This window comes from Mauremys reevesii, linkage group 6 (genome assembly GCF_016161935.1).
Source record: "Mauremys reevesii isolate NIE-2019 linkage group 6, ASM1616193v1, whole genome shotgun sequence".
In the NCBI taxonomy this organism is placed as follows: Eukaryota; Metazoa; Chordata; order Testudines; family Geoemydidae; genus Mauremys; species Mauremys reevesii.
This window is the reverse complement of record NC_052628.1, coordinates 124,540,296-124,558,470: the sequence shown is the minus strand read 5'-3', so window position 1 is coordinate 124,558,470 and position 18,175 is coordinate 124,540,296. Positions and strand designations below refer to the sequence as shown.

At 46.0% G+C, this 18,175-nt stretch overlaps 1 protein-coding gene across 4 annotated transcripts in view; it reads left to right on the top strand.

Moving 5' to 3' along the window:
• The window catches only part of HOOK3 (hook microtubule tethering protein 3), a 127,882-nt gene extending 124,786 nt beyond the window's left edge, over positions 1–3,096 (top strand). For all 4 annotated transcript variants that reach the window (XM_039545685.1, XM_039545688.1, XM_039545684.1 and 1 more), the window contains one exon: positions 3–3,096. In XM_039545685.1, coding sequence (XP_039401619.1) covers positions 3–18 — 16 coding nt within the window. In that variant the 3' untranslated portion in view covers positions 19–3,096. The remainder of the gene's footprint in view (positions 1–2) is intronic.
• The last annotated feature ends 15,079 nt before the right edge of the window (positions 3,097–18,175 follow it).

Sequence of the window (18,175 nt, the reverse complement as noted above, 5' to 3'; positions counted from 1 at the left end):
AGTGATGTGATTGCATGACCTGCAGCATTATTTATCAAACAGTGACTGTTCAGTGCATGACTTTTCTGTCCAGACTGCATAACCCAAAACTTAACCAGTTCTGCCACTTAAGACTCATGGCATCTGATTTCAAAGAGAGAGATCCACTTGCAAAGAAGCTTGCCATCTTGGGGAGTGGCTTTACCATCTCCCTCTTGCACCTTTTCCCTCCCCTGCAAAATAAAGTCTCCCCAGGAGACTGGGGCAGGGGAAAAGCCAGTATTCAGAATTCCTGAGAGAGTATTTGGTAAATTGACACAGTTCCCTTTCTGCTCTCCGTTTTACTTTCTGTCTACCCACTTTGACTACTTCATTCTGATTATTAACACACAACCTTCTGCTACAGTTCCATTTGCTAAGCTAGATAACAGCTAGTCTTAATGAGGTCATAAATGTACCTTTCTGATCATTCATATGTTAAAGCTCCTGCACCCTTTAAAGGCTCTGCTTTTATCAGGTTTTAAATATTTAAAGTAAAGCCAAGAAAGTTTTCTTGCAGGAAAAAATGATTATGAATGGTTGTTTGACCCTCCCATGTTCCTTAAAAAATAAGCAAGGTATATCTGCTAAGCTCCAAGACTGGACAAACTATCATGGAATATTTTATGTACAAACACTGCATACTTTCTTAATATGTAGATACACAGTAGTTTGTAACTGTTACATTTAGCTGTCATTGGTTTCTTTCAGTAACATTTTTTTCTATCTGTGTACAAATGTTAAACAATTCTAGAAAGAAACCTGAATGAACATAACTAGTATGAAAGCAGCCTACACTTGCTGACTTACAGTATTATGCAAAGTGGCCTTGCAAGCTTCTTTGGGTTGTTTATATTTTACTTGTACTAGTTTAGTTCTCTTTCTTATCCCCGTTATAGTTATTTCATTTCCAATTGCACTAGCATGCCTGTTACTTTGTATTATGAAGTATTGCGATCAGATTTGCGGTATGTAGACAGTATAACTCAGAATGCTTTGGTGCTGCCTATATTGACTAATTTAAAAAGCTGCTTATTTAAAATTTTAAATTCTTAAATATCCACATATTTGTATTACTGTATTTTCATTTTGTACTCAGACAGCACTGGCAAGATACAAGACGTGAGGAAATGCTGTTTTATAGTATTCTAAGTTCATGTGTCTATTGTGTAGATACTGTTGTTTTAACATCTGGGGCAAAGGTGAGACCTTGTAAGCCATAGTATTCGCTAAAAAGCCTCGAGAGCATCTGAAATCATTAGTACTGTACATGGTTCGGTTTGATTAGAAATCCCATTCTTGAGCAACCCCACGCTTCCTCACCTAGAGCTCAGTCCTGCAGAAACTTAGATGTATCCTTAACTTTACTCATGAGCAGACAAGCATCAGGGCCTTGGGGGCAAATTGATCCTGTCTTTGTGCCTACAAAGGACTTGGGAGGTTGGGTAGGGGCAGCACATCCCTTGCTTGGTACAGAGGCCTCCTTTCACATCAGTACACAGGGATAGGTGGGGCCTGCTGGAGGAGTATTGGGGGCCCCCATCCTCCTCAGCACCTGGTCCAACTAGCTAGGGCCTGGGCTCTCACATTGCCCCTAATTGTCATGTGTAAGTCTCAGGCAGCCCTTCCCGTCAGATACACCCCAGGTTTAATCAGCCCGGAGAGAATCTGGAGGTGGTGATGTGAGGAGTGATGCTGGGAGCTCACTGCCACTGTCCCTCTCTCTGCCCTACAGCAATCACTGACTCTTCTGCGGGGGTCAAAGGGAGATGAGGACTGGGGTCTCTGCAGGAGGTAGAGGGGAAAATAAAGACTGGGATGGAATCCGAAACTCTGTTCCTTATTCCCTTTCTCTGCGGGAGGGCAGAGCAGGGTGACTCATCCCTCCACATTCCCTCTCTTGAGGGCCATGCGGGGGGTCTTCAGCTTATGGGATCCCAGTACTCTGCCAGGAAGGGCCCTCATCACTGCCATCTAGAGCTGGGGGCTCATTGCTAACAACTCCCCAGCCTGCTGGGGCAGCGCAGTTACAGATTTCGCCACCCCAGGGAGCTCAGAATGTGGGTGGCATCAGAAGAGTGTCGCAGCTGTCCCACACAGAGGAACGTTCAGGCCTTAGGAGCTGATCGGGGTGGGCCAGGCAATTCTTGAGCAATGCACAGTGAAGAGCCCCTTGGGCTTGTTTGTGACATTTCAGCCTTAATAACTGTCGATCCCTTGCTAGGAGGTACTGTATAAACATGCCTTCTCTCCTTGTTGGGAACTTGGATGAGTGGCTTTGAGCTGCATTTTCCAACTCTGTAGTGCAGCTGGTGATGTCTTCCCCAACCCATGCTGGATACCGATGTCTCCAGAGTCGGTAGTTTCTGGCTGGCGATGCCATTTGACTGTTTAGGGGCTGGACCTCAAGCCTTCTGGAGTGGTGGCTCTGGGTGCATTGGATTTGTTCTCCACACCCCCAGCCTGGCTGTGTAGATTAGTAGTTTACTATTCAAGCTGTTCTGAGGCCCAGGCATTTGTATCTTCCGGAAACGTTTTTAGCGTGACATAACTGTTTGAGTCAACTCAGTGCAGTAAAGAAATGTCAGATTGAGCTAGTAACCTCAAGTAAATGTGCTGTCTTTCTTTTAACTAAGTTATCGTAGCATCTCTCCCCCAGAGCGTGATCCCAAGCATGTTTCTAATGTACTAACTTGATGTGTGCTGCATAAGAGACTGTTTTATTTTCTCAGTGGCAGCTTGTTTGACTGTCCTAATTTGTGTTGACAAGTTATCAAAATAACTGTTTGTGAAATTGCCAATAATATAGTTTCTGTCAGAGAATGGGCTTCTAGAGTGTCAAAGCATTAATTTCCCTTTTCAGTTCACCTATGAATTCTTATCCTGTAACTACCAGATTGTCATGGTAGTGGCATTAATATACATATCTGTATATAGACAAAAATACAAGATAATGGTCAGAAGAATTCAAACATTTTAATAATGTTTTTCCCAGTCAAATACAATAATTCTTCCAAGGCTGCAGAAAAGTGTACAGTTGTTAAACAAGTTGTAAATAAAGGCTTATATAAAATGGAATATCTTGTTTTTCCTCATCTGTTACTATATTAGAGAAAGTGCACAAAGTGAGGTTTCTGTTAAAATTGTGGGTTTGTTAAATCTGCAACTGTCCTTTGTAACAAGAAGCTAGTGGTGCTATATATTTGATTGAGATTATTAAATACAAGTCAATTAAAAACTTTAAGGCCTATTCATTACAGCGACTCAGAGCTGGCCCTACATCCCACCACACAGGGACCTTCCTCACCCCCCTCCAATACTTGCCACCCTCCAGAAGCACATATCATATTTGCACAGTGTGTCTGAGTTCTGTACAAAAGGTGAACTTTGGGTAACAAGTCCACGCCCTAAAGACTGCACAGTAAAATTACAGAACAGTGAGGTAAGGGTCATTAGTCATAGCTTGAATGCTTCACTCGACAGGTAGATTTTCAGAAATATTGGCTAGGAGGAAAAGAAAGGGGGCTTGGTGTACATTAATATTGCTTAACCATATGCAGCTTATGGAAGAAAGCACAAAGTCAGGAGCGAACTAAAGGAGGCAGAGAGAGGCCTGGAGATGAAGTCAAAACCGTAAGTATGGACACAATCATGGAATGAATTGAAAGTGAACACAAGCTTGAATGTAACGTGGAAAGTAGATGTCAGTGCAGATGCTCAAGAGAGATAGATGAGGGGTTGGGATGGTTGAGGAAAAGGCCAGAAGAGAAAGTTGAGGTAGTGAAGAAATTACCAAAACTTAGACTGCAACAGGGATTGGAGTAACAAAGAAATTCTGGGCAACAATATAATGGAAGAAATGGTGTATTTTGATGTCGCTGAAGAATCAAAAAAGATTGGCTAATAGCCAGTGTTTCCAGGGAAGGCACAGAAAGTTCCAAAGTGACAAATTTCCAAGCAAAGGCCCATAAAATAAAGTTCTAAAAATGTCCTTAGTGTACTCCAGAAATGTCAATTTGGCTGTTAAGATGTCTTAGGCCAGGAAATAGTTCCAAATTTGTGCCAGTGATGTATGAAAAATGTCTGAATGTTCCGTGTGCTCATGACAAGGCCAAAAAGGTCCTAAAAATCATAAATATCCAAACTTACGTTAGAAATGGACTCTGAAACAAGACAAACCCTAGCTCAGAGTTGTTCCAAAAGATCTGGATGTTGGCCTCAAACGAACCCTGAGAGAAGTCCCAGGAGTGTCCAAGAAAAGTTTTGACATGCCCCCAACCAAAGTGTTTGAAAAGATCTTAATATTATTACCTGAAGGTGTGCTAAGCCCTTCCTAGAGAATGTAAGAAGACCTGATCCTTGTCCCAAAAATATTAAATCTCCCTTCCGAACACTTGTGGTAACTTTATCATTGAATTTAATTGAACGGCTTGTTACTCGGGTGCATAAATGGGTCCTGGTATGGGTCTGGTTCTTCCATATCCACTTATCCAAAATGCCCATTACCCCAGCTTGCAAGGGCCTGCAACTACCATCATGAGAGCCTGCCATACTCCCTCCAAGCAGCTGCATGGACAGTTGGGGAGGGGGACTTACCTGGCTGTAGAGTGACCAGATGTCCTGATGTTATAGGGACAGTCCCGATTTTGGGGTCTTTTTCTTATACAGGCTCCTATTACCCCTACACCCATCCCGATTTTTCACACTTGCTGTCTGGTCACTCTTCCTGCTGCTACTTACCTGTCCAGCGTGATGCATCCAAGACACAGCACCAGGATGTTATAGGGCTTTCCCTCAACCCTCCTGCTTCCCTGGGACCAGAAGTCCAAAGTGCAGACAATGCAATGTTTATTGGGGTTAGTTTCCAAGCAAGCATATTCCAAAGCCCTTCACACCAGTCGGGCTTATCTCTGTGCACCGATAGTCTGTTCCCCAGTGTTCCCTTCCCAGCTCTGACACCACAGAGCGTTTACCCCATGTCCTCGTTCCCGGCTCTGACCCTGCAGAGCCTTTATCCCACGTCCCCCTTCCCGGCTCTGACCCCGCAGAGCCTTTACCCCCGTCCCCCTTCCCGGCTCTGACCCCGCAGAGCATCCCCCTTCCCGGCTCTGACCCCGCAGAGCCTTTACCCCGTGTCCCCCTTCCCGGCTCTGACCCCGCAGAGCCTTTACCCCCGTCCCCCTTTCCCAGCTGTGACCCCGCAGAGCCTTTACCTCGCGTCCCCCTTCCCGGCTCTGACCCCGCAGAGCCTTTACCCCGCGTCCCCCTTCCCGGCTCTGACCCCGCAGAGCCTTTACCCCGCGTCCCCCTTCCCGGCTCTGACCCCGCAGAGCCTTTACCCCGCATCCCCCCTTCCCGGCTCTGACCCCGCAGAGCCTTTACCCCGCGTCCCCCTTTCCCCGCTGGGACCCCGCAGAGCCTTTACCCCGCATCCCCCTTTCCCAGCTGTGACCCCGCAGAGCCTTTACCCCGTGTCCCCCTTCCCGGCTCTGACCCCGCAGAGCCTTTACCCCGCGTCCCCCTTCCCAGCTGTGACCCCGCAGAGCGTTTACCCCGCGTCCCCCTTCCCAGCTCTGACCCCGCAGAGCCTTTACCCCACGTCTCCCTTCCCGGCTCTGACCCCGCAGAGCCTTTACCCCGCGTCCCCCTTCCCAGCTGTGACCCCGCAGAGCGTTTACCCCCGCCCCCTTCCCAGCTGTGACCCCGCAGAGCCTTTACCCCCCTCCCCCTTTCCCAGCTCTGACCCCGCAGAGCCTTTACCCCATGTCCCCCCTTCCCGGCTCTGACCCCGCAGAGCCTTTACCCCGCGTCCCCCTTCCCGGCTCTGACCCCGCAGAGCCTTTACCCCGCATCCCCCTTCCCAGCTCTGGTGCCCCAGGTCCCTGGTCCCCCCCCCTTTAGTGAGCATGATTCCAATTTCCCTCCCCGCCACTTCCTGTTTGACCCTGTTTATATGGTAATAGTCTCAGCTATCCCTTAACCAATCAATCATTTTACTGAAATTTAACCACTCCTAACGTATTGTAACATAATTCCCTAACCAATTATATCCCACTCCCCTAATTAATTTACACCTAGCAAAGTTAATTATGCAGCAGACAGAAACAGTTAGAGAACCAGACAGATTAACCATAGAAAAGTGGGGGCCATAAAGAGAAAACAATACAGAAATGAGGGTTTCACAACCACAACCATTGAGAAGTGAGTTCTTGCCAGACAGGCTGCTGTCAAAGTTTTCTTCAACCATCTTAAGATCTGTTTCTTTATCTGGTGGTGATGGGCACTATCCGGACAGGATCGTCTTCCTAACAGCCCAGTAGCACCTTATTTCAGGGTGACGGGTTTGGGATGTGAGGATGTGCCCAGTCACTTCCCAGCTTATGGCTGCCCCTGCTGCTTAGCCAGAGGCCTTAGCTTAAGAACAAGGCCTCAGACTATCCTAGTGAGAGAAGGCCCAGACACAGGCAGCCTGTGATTTTGATTCTTTGTTTTTATACCCCTGGAACTAGCTAAGTGATAAAAATACACCTAAGTTCTTAAAGTACAGGCCCTAGAGGCAGGCCTGAATATCTATATTCTAACACGTACGCACAACCTGATGGACTTTCACCCTCCTATTGAGCTTCAGGTATAAAGAGTGGCCACATCTTTTTTAACCACATCAGCAAGCATGCAATTGAAATCTGCAAATGCTTTAGGGAGCTATCCAATCAAGCAATTGAAGTCCTCTGAATTCATAAAATCCAGAGGTCATCTAGTCCAACCCCAACTAAATCATCCCAGCTGAGCCTTAAAAACCTCTAAAGATGGTGGAATCTCCATCTCTCTAGGTAACCCACTCCAGTGCTTCACCACCCTCCTAGTGAAAAAGTTTTTCCTAATATCCAACCTAAACTTCCTCCACTGCAACTTGAGACCATTGCTCCTTGTTTTGTCATCTGCCACCACTGAGAACAGCCAAGTTCCATCCTCTTTGGAAGCCCCCTTCAGGTAGTTGAAGGCTGCTATCAAATCCCCCCTCACTCTTCTCTTCTACAGACTAAACAATCCCAGTTCCTTCAGCCTCTCCTCATAAGTCATGTGCCCCAGACCCATGATCATTTTTGTTGCCCTCCGCTGAACTCTCTCCAATTTGTGCACATCCTTTTTGTAGGGGAGGAACCCAAAACTGAACTCAATACTCCAGATGTGGCCTCATCAGAGTCGAATAGAGGGGAATGATCACGTCCCTCGATCTGCTGGCAATGCTCCTACTAATGCAGCCCCATATGCTATTAGCCTTCCTGGCAACAAGGGCGCACTGCTGACTCATATCCAGCTTCTCGTCCACTGTAATCCCCAGATCCCTTTAATTAGGGGGAGGAAAGATGTTAGGGCACAGGATTGAGACTCGATTCAGCCACAGACATCCTGTGTGACCTCGGAAAAGTCGCTTAATCTACTCGGTGCTGAAATTCCCTCTCTGTACCATGGGGATAGTCCCAGGTTGTTGTGAGGATAAACCCCATCAGTGACTGAGAGGTGCCTCAGATGTTGTAGCGCTGGGTGCTCTAGAAGAACCTAGATAGAAAGGAAGTGGAGTGGTCTAGTTGTTGAGTACAAGAGTGGGAGCCAGACCTCCTATGTTTTATCACCAGCTCTGGCACAGTTGTGAGAGTCCTCACCCTCTCATTACACTCACTTTATATCTAGGGAGACAGGCTGCCCAATACCTACCTTCACAGGTCTGGGCAGATCGCAGTTATAGGCCCTTCTATGCCAGGATCTCCCAGCACTTCACAAACACATACTGAGAATGTTACTGTTCTGGCACAGACTGAGTACAAGTAATGAGACATAAAAGTCAGAAATGGTTACAAGAAAAATAAAGATAAAACATTTATTGGTGGCTTAACGAACTACAAAGCAAAGTTCTCTCATCACATTTGCAGTGGTTTTACTAACCAAACTCTCTGGGTCAGGACCCTTTCTCCAGAGGCCAATTGTTGCTGTCTTTGTCCCTTCAGGTGCAATGAATGCGATGAGCAGAGGGAGAGAAAGGGGTGCCGTGGGGTGTTCCTGCCTGATGGCTTGTTTATTGCTTAAATGCAAGTTACGCAGTGCGCACATTCCTTTGTTTAGGACAAACCTGTTTGCCAACTTCTGTCTGGGCAGGGGTATGGGGTTTGGAACATGTGCAATAACACTATTAGGGTGATCTTATAACTTCACATACAGTGCTGGCACCCAGATTTTATGAGGACAATACTGACCAGAAAATTAGGAGTTTTCAAATGATACCTCACAAAGCATACCTTCTACAAAGAGTCTTACGCTAGTGTGTAGGGTGTGAATACAGGGGTATATTCTATCACACTAATACAATATCTTTCCTCAATTTACAGCACATTATTTGTGACTAAAGATTGAATTTGGGGGAGATTTTTAACTAAATATATTACTTCATTTGCACTAAAATTATGAATGGTCTAGAGAATATAGATTGGGAATGTCTTTACTCCCTGTCTCATAACACAAGAACACTGAAATTCAAACTAATAAAAGGACTTTTTTTTTCATGTAGTGTGTAATTAGACTGTGAAACTCATTGCCACAGGAGTGGATTGAGCCCAAGAATTTAGCAAGTTACAAAAACACAATTGGACCATTATATGGATAACAAGCATATCCCTTATAATTAATGATAAAGTTGTGGAAGGGATATTAAACCTCATGCATCAGGGCTCTTAAGCTAATCTCTAGTTTTCAGGAACAGAAACACTCACATACCAATGAAATCAGACAGTAAGTGACAACATGATCACTCCTGGCTGTCGCAGTGCATTGTCCATCAGCAAACGTGAGGGGAAAAGCACATCTCTAGTTCTGGGGAACGGCCTCTCTAAAGCTATCGTTCCACATTCTGCACTGGTCTGCTGTAAAAGTAGAGTAACACTACTGCTGTCAGTGGACTTACTGTGGTTGTATAGTGGGGTAATTGAATCTGGCCCCCTCTAAGCCTTGTTTCCCATGATTTGGCTTTCAGCAAAATGCTACATTTCCCACAATGCCTTGTGCTCCAGCCTCAAACCCCTTTCCGCCCCCATCCCAGCTCCATCAAGTACCAGTCACCACCACAAAACAAGCCTACCTCAGGGTATGCCTTGCCCCAAGCAGAAGAAAGCTGCAGTGAAAGGCATCCCTGCAAACAGGTGAGTCCCACAAGACTAACACACATGATACATATTATTTATACAGCACAGTACGTGTGTAATGGATGAATGGTAGCAAGCAAGTGTCTGCCCCCAAAAAGCGCTAAAGTTACTCTCAGCATTTAAAAGCTTGTTACAAAGAAGCTTTAGTAAATATGAATTATGTTCCAGCAAGAAGATTATTTTTAAAGGAGCTAAATTTCTCACAGTTAAAGCATTTTCCTTGTGTTTTCATACATTTAATTTTTTGAAAAGTGTTTGTTGACAAGCTCAGGCTAATATTTTCCACCAAAATAGTTTCTAAAAATGTCCTCCCTCACACAAAAATGTATTGCACACGGGTGACAGTTTGAAAATACTCCATTGAAAGTTAGTTTCAAGCTGGAGGCACTTCTGTAAGTAGTTGTGTGCTGTGAGCATTAGCAATAGTGTGTGTGTAAGGTTGTTATAGCAACAGGCTGTGTCATGTGATGACCTCAGCACTGGCCTTGAGTAACATCAGAATCGCAGCTCGGAAACAGCTGCATCTGCTGCAGTTGAGTTTTGAAGGAGCAAGGCTGGGATGAGAGGCTCTGTGAGGCTGAAGGCACCAGAAAGGTACACCGTGCTGACAATCCAAGCCTCCCTCTGGCTGGGGCTACCCATGGCTGAGGTAAGAATACTGTGCTTTGTATTAGGACTGTTGCATTGCTGTTGTGTAGCTATTGGCCCAGCTTAGACACAACACTACACTTCCATTTTGTAACCAGGAAGAGTTGTGTGAGGAGCTTAATCCCATGGACCAGAGGGACACAGAGTGGCTGCTGGTATTGGGGGCGGGGGGGAATTCATTTTCCCCACTCATAGCCTAAGACTAAGAACTACCCAACCGTAGCTGAAGCTGGTTGCATTGCTTCCATGGCCCTCCCTGCTCCTTCCAGCTCAGAGAACTACAGCCCACAAAGGAGACTTGAACCTGGGTGTCTCACAATACAATGCAGGCAGCAGCATTTCCATTAGTCAATGGGCTGGCTGCAATCAAATGTGTTTCAGGTGCAAATTAGCACTTACGTGAAGGTAGAAATGTGCCCTTAAGTCTTTCTATTGTCTGTCACTCTTCCAGACCTTTGCCTGTTCATCTGACTTCCCCATTAGCCCAGAGGCATAAATGCAGCTCCTCTAGAATTCCTTTGGGAGGTATTCATTGCTTGAGTCATAATTATACTGGCACCAGGGTTTCACAATGGGGCCTAAATGGTGATAAAGTTGCTTGGGACTTGCCGGGCCTGGCTCCAATACACATGCATTCCAGAAGTCACTAGGGGTGCATGAATGTAACTCCCTGCCAGAACTAGAGTAATATTGGCAACAATAACCCAACGCCATTGGGGGAGGTCCTGGATGACTGGAAAAAGGCTACTGTAGTCCCCATCTTTAAAAAAGGGAAGGAGGAGGATCCTGGGAACTACAGGCCAGTCAGCCTCACCTCAGTTCCTGGAAAAATCATGGAGCAGGTCCTCAAGGACTCAATTCTGAAGCACTTAGAGGAGAGGAAAGTGATCAGGAACAGTCAGCATGGATTCACCAAGGGCAAGTCATGCCTGACTAACCTAATTGCCTTCTATGACGAGATACCTGTCTCTGTGGATAAAAGGAAAGCAGTGGATGTGTTATTTCTTGACTTTAGCAAAGCTTTTGATACGGTCTCGCCAGCAAGTTAAAGTAGTATGGGCTGGATGAATGGACTGTAAGGTGGTTACAAAAGCTGGCTAGATCGTCGGGCTCAGCGGGTAGTGATCAATGGCTCCATGTCTAGTTGGCAGCCAGTATCAAGCAGAGTGCCCCAAGGGTCGGTCCTAGGACCAGTTCTGTTCAATATTTTCATTAATGATCTGGAGGATGGTGTGGACTGCACCCTCAGCAAGTTTATAGATGACACTAAACTGGGAGGAGTTGTAGATACGCTGGAGGGTAGGGATAGAATCATAGAATCATAGAATTCAAGATCAGAAGGGACCATTATGATCATCTAGTCTGACCTCCTGCAAGATGCAGGCCACATAAGCCGATCCACCCACTCCTGAACTAATTCTCTCCCTTGACTCTGCTGTTGAATGCTCCAAATCGTGATTTAGAGACTTCAAGTAGCAGATAATCCACCAGCAAGCGACCCCTGCCCCATGCTTCGGAGGAAGGCGAAAAACCTCCAGGGCCACTGCCAATCTACCCTGGAGGAAAATTCCTTCCCGACCCCAAATATGGCGATCAGCTGAACCCCGAGCATGCGGGCAAGACTCTCCAGCCAGACCCTCTGGAAAGGGCTAACAATATCCCAACATTGACCCTTTGTACTAATTACCAGTGTGGCACGTTATTGACCTATTGACTAAACCCATTATCCTATCATACCACCCCCTCCATAAATTTATCCAGCTTAATCTTAAAGTCATGGAGGTTCTTCGCCCCCACTGTTTCCCTCGGTAGGCTGTTCCAGAATTGCACTCCTCTGATGGTTAGAAACCTTCGTCTAATTTCAAGCCTAAATTTCCTAACTGACAATTTATATCCGTTTGTCCTCGTGTCCACATTAGCACTGAGCTGAAATAATTCCTCTCCTTCCCTGGTATTTATCCCTCTGATATATTTAAAGAGTGCAATCATATCTCCTCTTGTCCTTCTTTTGGTTAAGGAAAACAAACCGAGCTCCTCAAGTCTCCTTTCATACGACAGGCCTTCCATTCCTCGGATCATTCTAGTGGCCCTTCTTTGTACTCGTTCCAGTTTGAATTCATCCTTCTTAAACATGGGAGACCAAAACTGCACACAGTACTCCAAATGAGGTCTTACCAACGCCTTATATAACGGGACTAGCACCTCCTTATCTCTACTAGAAATACCTCGCCTAATGCATCCCAAGACCGCATTAGCTTTTTTAACGCCCACATCACATTGCTTACTCATAGTCATCCTATGATCAACCAGGACTCCTAGGTCCTTCTCCTCCTCCGTTACTTCCAACTGGTGCGTCCCCAGCTTATAACTAAAATTCTTATTAGTCATCCCTAAATGCATAACCTTACACTTCTCATTATTGAATTTCATCTTGTTACTAATACTCCAGTTTACAAGGTCATCCAAATCTCCCTGGAGGATATCCCGATCCTTTTCTGAATTGGCAATACCTCCCAACTTTGTGTCATCCGCAAACTTTATCAGCCCACTCCTACTTTTGGTTCCGAGGTCAGCGATAAATAGATTGAATAAAATCGGACCCAAAACCGAACCTTGAGGAACTCCACTGGTAACCCCCCTCCAATCCGATACAGTGGGATAGGATACAGTGGGACCAAGACAAATTAGAGGATTGGGTCAAAAGAAATCTGATGAGGTTCAATAAGGACAAGTGCAGAGTCCTGCACTTAGGATGGAAGAATCCCATCCACTGCTACAGACTAGGGACTGAGTGGCTAGGCAGCAGTTCTGCAGAAAAAGACCAAGGGGTTACAGTAGATGAAAAGCTGGATATGAGTCAACAGTGTGCCCTTGCTGCTAAGAAGGCTAACGGCATTTGGGGCAGTATAAGTAGGAGCATTGCCAGCAGATTGAAGGACATGATAATTCCCCTCTATTCGGCATTGGTGAGGCCTCATGTGGAGTACTGTGTCCAGTTTTGGGTCCCACACTACAAGAAGGATGTGGAAAAATTGGAAAGAGTCCAGTGGAGGGCAACAAAAATTATTAGGGGGCTGGAGCACATGATTTATGAGGAGAGACTGAGGGAACGGATTATTTAGTCTGCAGAAGAGATGAATGAGGGGGGGATTTGATAGCTGCTTTCAACTACCTGAAAGGGGGTTCCAAAGAGGATGGATCTAGACTGTTCTCAGTGGTACCAGATGACAGAACAAGGAGTAATGATCTCAAGTTGCAGTGGGGGAGGTTTAGATTGGATATTAGGAAAAACTTTTTCACTAGCAGGGTGGTGAAGCACTGGGTTATCTGGGGAGGTGGTGGAATCTCCTTCCTTAGAGGTTTTTAAGATCAGGCTTGACAAAGCTCTGGCTGGGTTGATTTAGTTGGGGATTGGTCCTGCTTTTGAGCAGGGGGTTGGACTAGATACCTCCTGAGGTCCCTTCCAACCCTGATAGTCTATGATTCTATATTCAAAGGAGGATCTTCAAACAACCCGTAATTGTTTCTCTAAAGCTTACAAAAGCCTAAGGCTCACTCTGAACATTGGCAAAACACAAGTTTTCCACCAGCTAGTCCCTGGTCAATCATCAGACCCAGCAACTATGATTTATATTGACAAAGAAGAACTGGAAAATGTAGAATTCTTTGCCTATCTTGGCAGCCATGTCTTACAGAGGGCAGACATAGATGTCGAGATTCAGCACAGAATTCGCTGTGCTAGTCTTGCCTTTGGCTGACTGTCTCGGCAGGTGTTCAACAATCACAACATGAGAATACCTACTAAACTTTTAGTTTACAAAGCGGTGGTAATCCCAACTCTCCTCTACGGCTGTGAGACTTGGGTGATCTACAGAAAACACCTGAAAAACCTGCAACTCCAGCACCGGCACTTTCTTCAGAAGATCATCAACATAAAGTGGGAGGATCATTGCACTAATGTCAGTGTCCTCACAGAGGCCAACATATTCAGTGCTGAGGCCTGGATTATCCAGCACCAGTTGAGGTGGAGCGGGCATTATGTGCACACACCTAATGTGTGCTTACCAAAACAACTGCTGTTTGCCCAACTCACCAAAGGAGAAAGGAAACAAGGAGGTCAAAAGAAACGCTTTAAAGACACCCTCAAGATAAACATCAAGAGGTGTGGCATCGGGATTGGACTAGATGACCTCCTGAGGTCTCTTCCAACCCTAATCTTCTATGATTCTATGACACTGCACACTGGGAGACAGCAGCCCAGGATAGGGAAAACTGGTGAAGACTTCTCAGAGGGAACCTCCACTTTTGAGGAAAATCGCCCTGCCCTGGTCGCAGAAAAATGCCAGAAAAGAAAGGAAAGACAACTGTCAGGCAGCACTCGCAGCCCAACCCTATCTTCCAACACCACCTGCAATGTCTACCAACAAGCCTGTGGCTCAAGGATCAGACTCTTCAGTCACCAAAGGACCCATGAAAAATAAAACCTGTGAAAACCATCCTCGGCCTTGAGCGATCGACGATGACAGTAAGTACTGCAGCTTATTCTGTTCCTCCTGACGTTGTCTGCAAAGGAGAACATCACCTCAGTGCTAAATCCACTGCCTAGCTCTTTCCTGGACAGTACAAAACAGAGAGTTCTTTGAGCCTGGGGCTGTATGAGAATTTCACTGAGGGGTGCACATGCGCTCCAGGCACCTGAGACCATAAGATTGAAGTCTAATTATGGGTGAGAAACCTTTTTCGGCAAAGATCTTCCACCTAAGACGACAAGGGAAGCCAGCACCTTGTACTTCTGTGGAAGGTGCTGACTGAGGGAAAGTCAGCCAGGCTGGGAAGAAGAAGAAGAACTGGTGAGAAAAACCATCTTGAACAAAGCCCGTATCTTGCTAGATTTACTTTTGGAAGTATATTTTGTTTTACTTGTAGCTAATTCCTTCATTCCTTGTACCTGAGCTCACCTTTAATCCTACATCTATTTTGTTAGTAAATTTGTTTCATTTTTACCACAAACCAACTCTGTGCTGTGTTTAAAGGGGCAGGGTGTATTTGCCCCCAGTTAAGTTAGGCTGTGATGTGTTTTTGTGTCTTTAAAGGAACAAACAAAACATTATTTCTCTGAACTATCCCGGAGAGAGCTGGACATTGGAGGACAGATGGTTTTAGGGAAATTCGGGACTGGCAGTGTGCTGGGGTCACCCTGCATGTAGTAACCAAGGCTGGCAGAAGCCAGAGTTGAGCTGTAGTCAGGCTGGTGGAGTCAGAGCTGCTGTCCAGCATACAGACACTCCGGGTGTAACCTACACACTGGCAGGCAGGTTGGGAGCTACAGCAGCAAGGCATTGTGAGGCTCCCAAAGTTGCAGGGAAGACGGCGACAGAGTCCCTCACTGGTCTGGATTGCACCTGGAATGTGACGTAGTACTCTGTGCTTCCAGGAGGGAATTGTGAGGACTGAGGGGAGAGGGAGGGGACAACCCCGGCTGTGGCTTAGCAGAGGGAGACAGTGCATCTCCAGGGATGAAAAGGGAGGGGGCAACACTCAGTAGAGGAAGCAACTATCCGAGCTGAGAGGAGGCAGGAATTTGCAGGACAGAGCACACCCTACCCTAGGAGGCATAAGAGGCCATTGCTTCGGTAGACACCAGAGAGCGGAAACGGGGAAAGGTTTTTTTGCTTTTGAAGAGGGGAGAAGGATGTAAAGAGATGCTCCTACAGGGAAAAATAAAAGTCCTGGATAGCCTTACAAGCTGCTGGTTGTGCCTGGTAAGCGTTGTAGGGAGCTAATGATGTCAGCTCATGATTGTCCTTTTGCAGGTAACTTAGGGACCCAGAGGACTTAAGAAAGATTAAAAAGGGCTCGTCATTAGCCAGATAGTCAGAATGCAGCTATTGCGACTTCCTCAGACGCAAAAGAGGCCAGTAGGGTGTCACAAAGCTCCCCTACGCCCCTTACCTGTAATCAAGGAGGGAATTTATTAGGGTGGCAATGGCTAGTGTGGGCACTATGACCCAGCCAACCCAGAGGCAAAAGACCTATATTCTAGTGGTGGTGGATTATGTCACTAGCTATCCAGAAGCAGTTGCTCTAACAGAGAAGCTGATACAGTGTCAAAAGCCCTTTTCACTATTTTCAGCTGAGTAGGTTTTCCTAAGCAGCTTTTGTCAGATTTCCTGTCCCAGTTATTCAGGGCACTGTGGAGGACGTGGGGTGTAAAACAGCTGACGGCTGCCCCATATCACTCAGAGACAACCGGTTTAGTTGAGAAGTTCAATGGGGCACTGAAATCGATGCTGGGAATTTATACAAACTAGAGGGCGTGTCACCAGCGTGAAATGTTACCCTATCTATTATTTTCTTCCCTATGAATCCCCAAATTTGCCCCATTTGGTCTCCTGTACGGGAATGGGAGAAAGGTGAGGAGACCCCTGGATTTAATCAGGGACTCTGAATGCACTGCCAGGCACAGCTCTGGTGAGTGTGAGGGGGAAGGGATAGCTCAGTGGTTTGAGCATTGGCCTGTTAAACCCAGGGTTGTGAGTTCAATCCTTGAGGGGGCCACTTAGGGATCTAGAGCAAAAATTGGTCCTGCCTAGTGAAGGCAGGGGGCTGGACTCAATGACCTTTCAAGGTCCCTTCCAGTTCTAGGAGATTGGTATATCTCCAATTATTATTAGAAGGTATGTCACACACAGCACCATGTAGTGGCTGAACAATACACTAGTTTAGCATTCCACTCCATTGCCCCTTTTACATTCTCCATTCCTACCATTTACAAAATGCCTATTATCATGCTGTGGTCAGTCAGCATGCGTGTGTTCAGTTCTCTGTGTGCTGTCTCAGCCCTGCGCAGATGGCTGGTGCAGCGGCCCTCGATAGCACTACCCAGAAAGACCAGAGACTCGGTTCAGTGCCAAAGGCACTCGGCCAAGTTTATTGCCCTCAAGACACAGTACCAGCTGCAGTGGAGTGAGTGAGCCTGAAGCAGCTACATGCAAGCCAACAGGGGCATCCCATAGGTGCTACGGGTATACTAACACATTCATGCCCAGTGGCAAGGCCCAGCTCAGTTAGCTGCTGCCTCCTCAGCTGGACAAAAGGTGCCCCGCCTAGGATTTCTCTTTTATAAAATGATACAAATAGGGCAACCATATTTCCCTATGCTGAATTACTCATATTTGAGTGCGTTCAATGGCAGTTGCTCAGAACTATGTAGTACAAACGTTCAAATTAACATCAAATTGATTGAGCACCCGTTAAAAAGAAATACTGGGTTATTATAACATTAATAATAATTAAAAATTAGATGTACGTGCTTACAATTAAGTGGTTACTGTTCTTTAGAAGTGCCTGCCCTGGCCTCCACAGAGCAATGCTTCTGGTTGACTATTTGTCGCTTGAAGCAATTTTTCAAAGGGTCCACTTGTTTTTCAGCAGCTTGTCATAGAAGACAGTACAGTCCAGGTCAAAATTCACTTGCATAAACAAACTAGCCTTCATGGTAGAAACACTGAGATGTGATTTTTTTAAGGTGACCAAACTGTGTTCGTTACTGAAAAGACCCATTCAAGAGGGGCTGTGGTGCTTGGCAAACACAAAACGAACTCAACTGCGTTTGCTAGACCTGAGTATTCTCCCACCTTACTGGCCATCTCTTGAAAAACGTTCTGCCACCTTTCCGAAATGGGTACTTTCTGAGTCTTGCAGTCAGATATGTGACAGGATATTATTGGTTTTGCATTTGCCCATTCATCAAAAAGATGATTTTTGTCTATCAAACTTAGGGTGGGAATTCTCGTGTGGGAAGGCTGCTTTGTATATTATCCCACACTGGCATGCTTCTCAACAGGGCCCACTCAAGCTTTTCTGGGCAGGTTTCCAGTACTCCAAGTACTTCAGAGATAGAAAACAGAGTATCAGGGTTGGAAGGGACCTCAAGAGGTCATCTAGGCCAACCCCCTGCTCAAAGCAGGACCAATCCCCAATTTTTGCCCTGATCTCTAAATGGCCTCCTCAAGGATTGAACTTTCAACCCTGGAGTTAGTAAGCCAATGCTCAAACCACAGACTATCCCTCCCCCCAAACTAAAAAGTAAAAAATCTCAACTGCATTGTAAAATTCCTGTTCCTTCATTTCCCCACACTCAACCAAAGCCTGCAACAAGAGCTTTGTGTGTGATGTGACAAATCTTTCTCTGAGCCTTTCTGCTAAGTTCTCTTGAAGGGTACGACTATGCAGCACAACTTCTGTCACCGATGAGTCGTTTTTCTCTTTTGCATCTACTATCTTCTAAAAGGTGGCTGTTTATTTACTAGGAA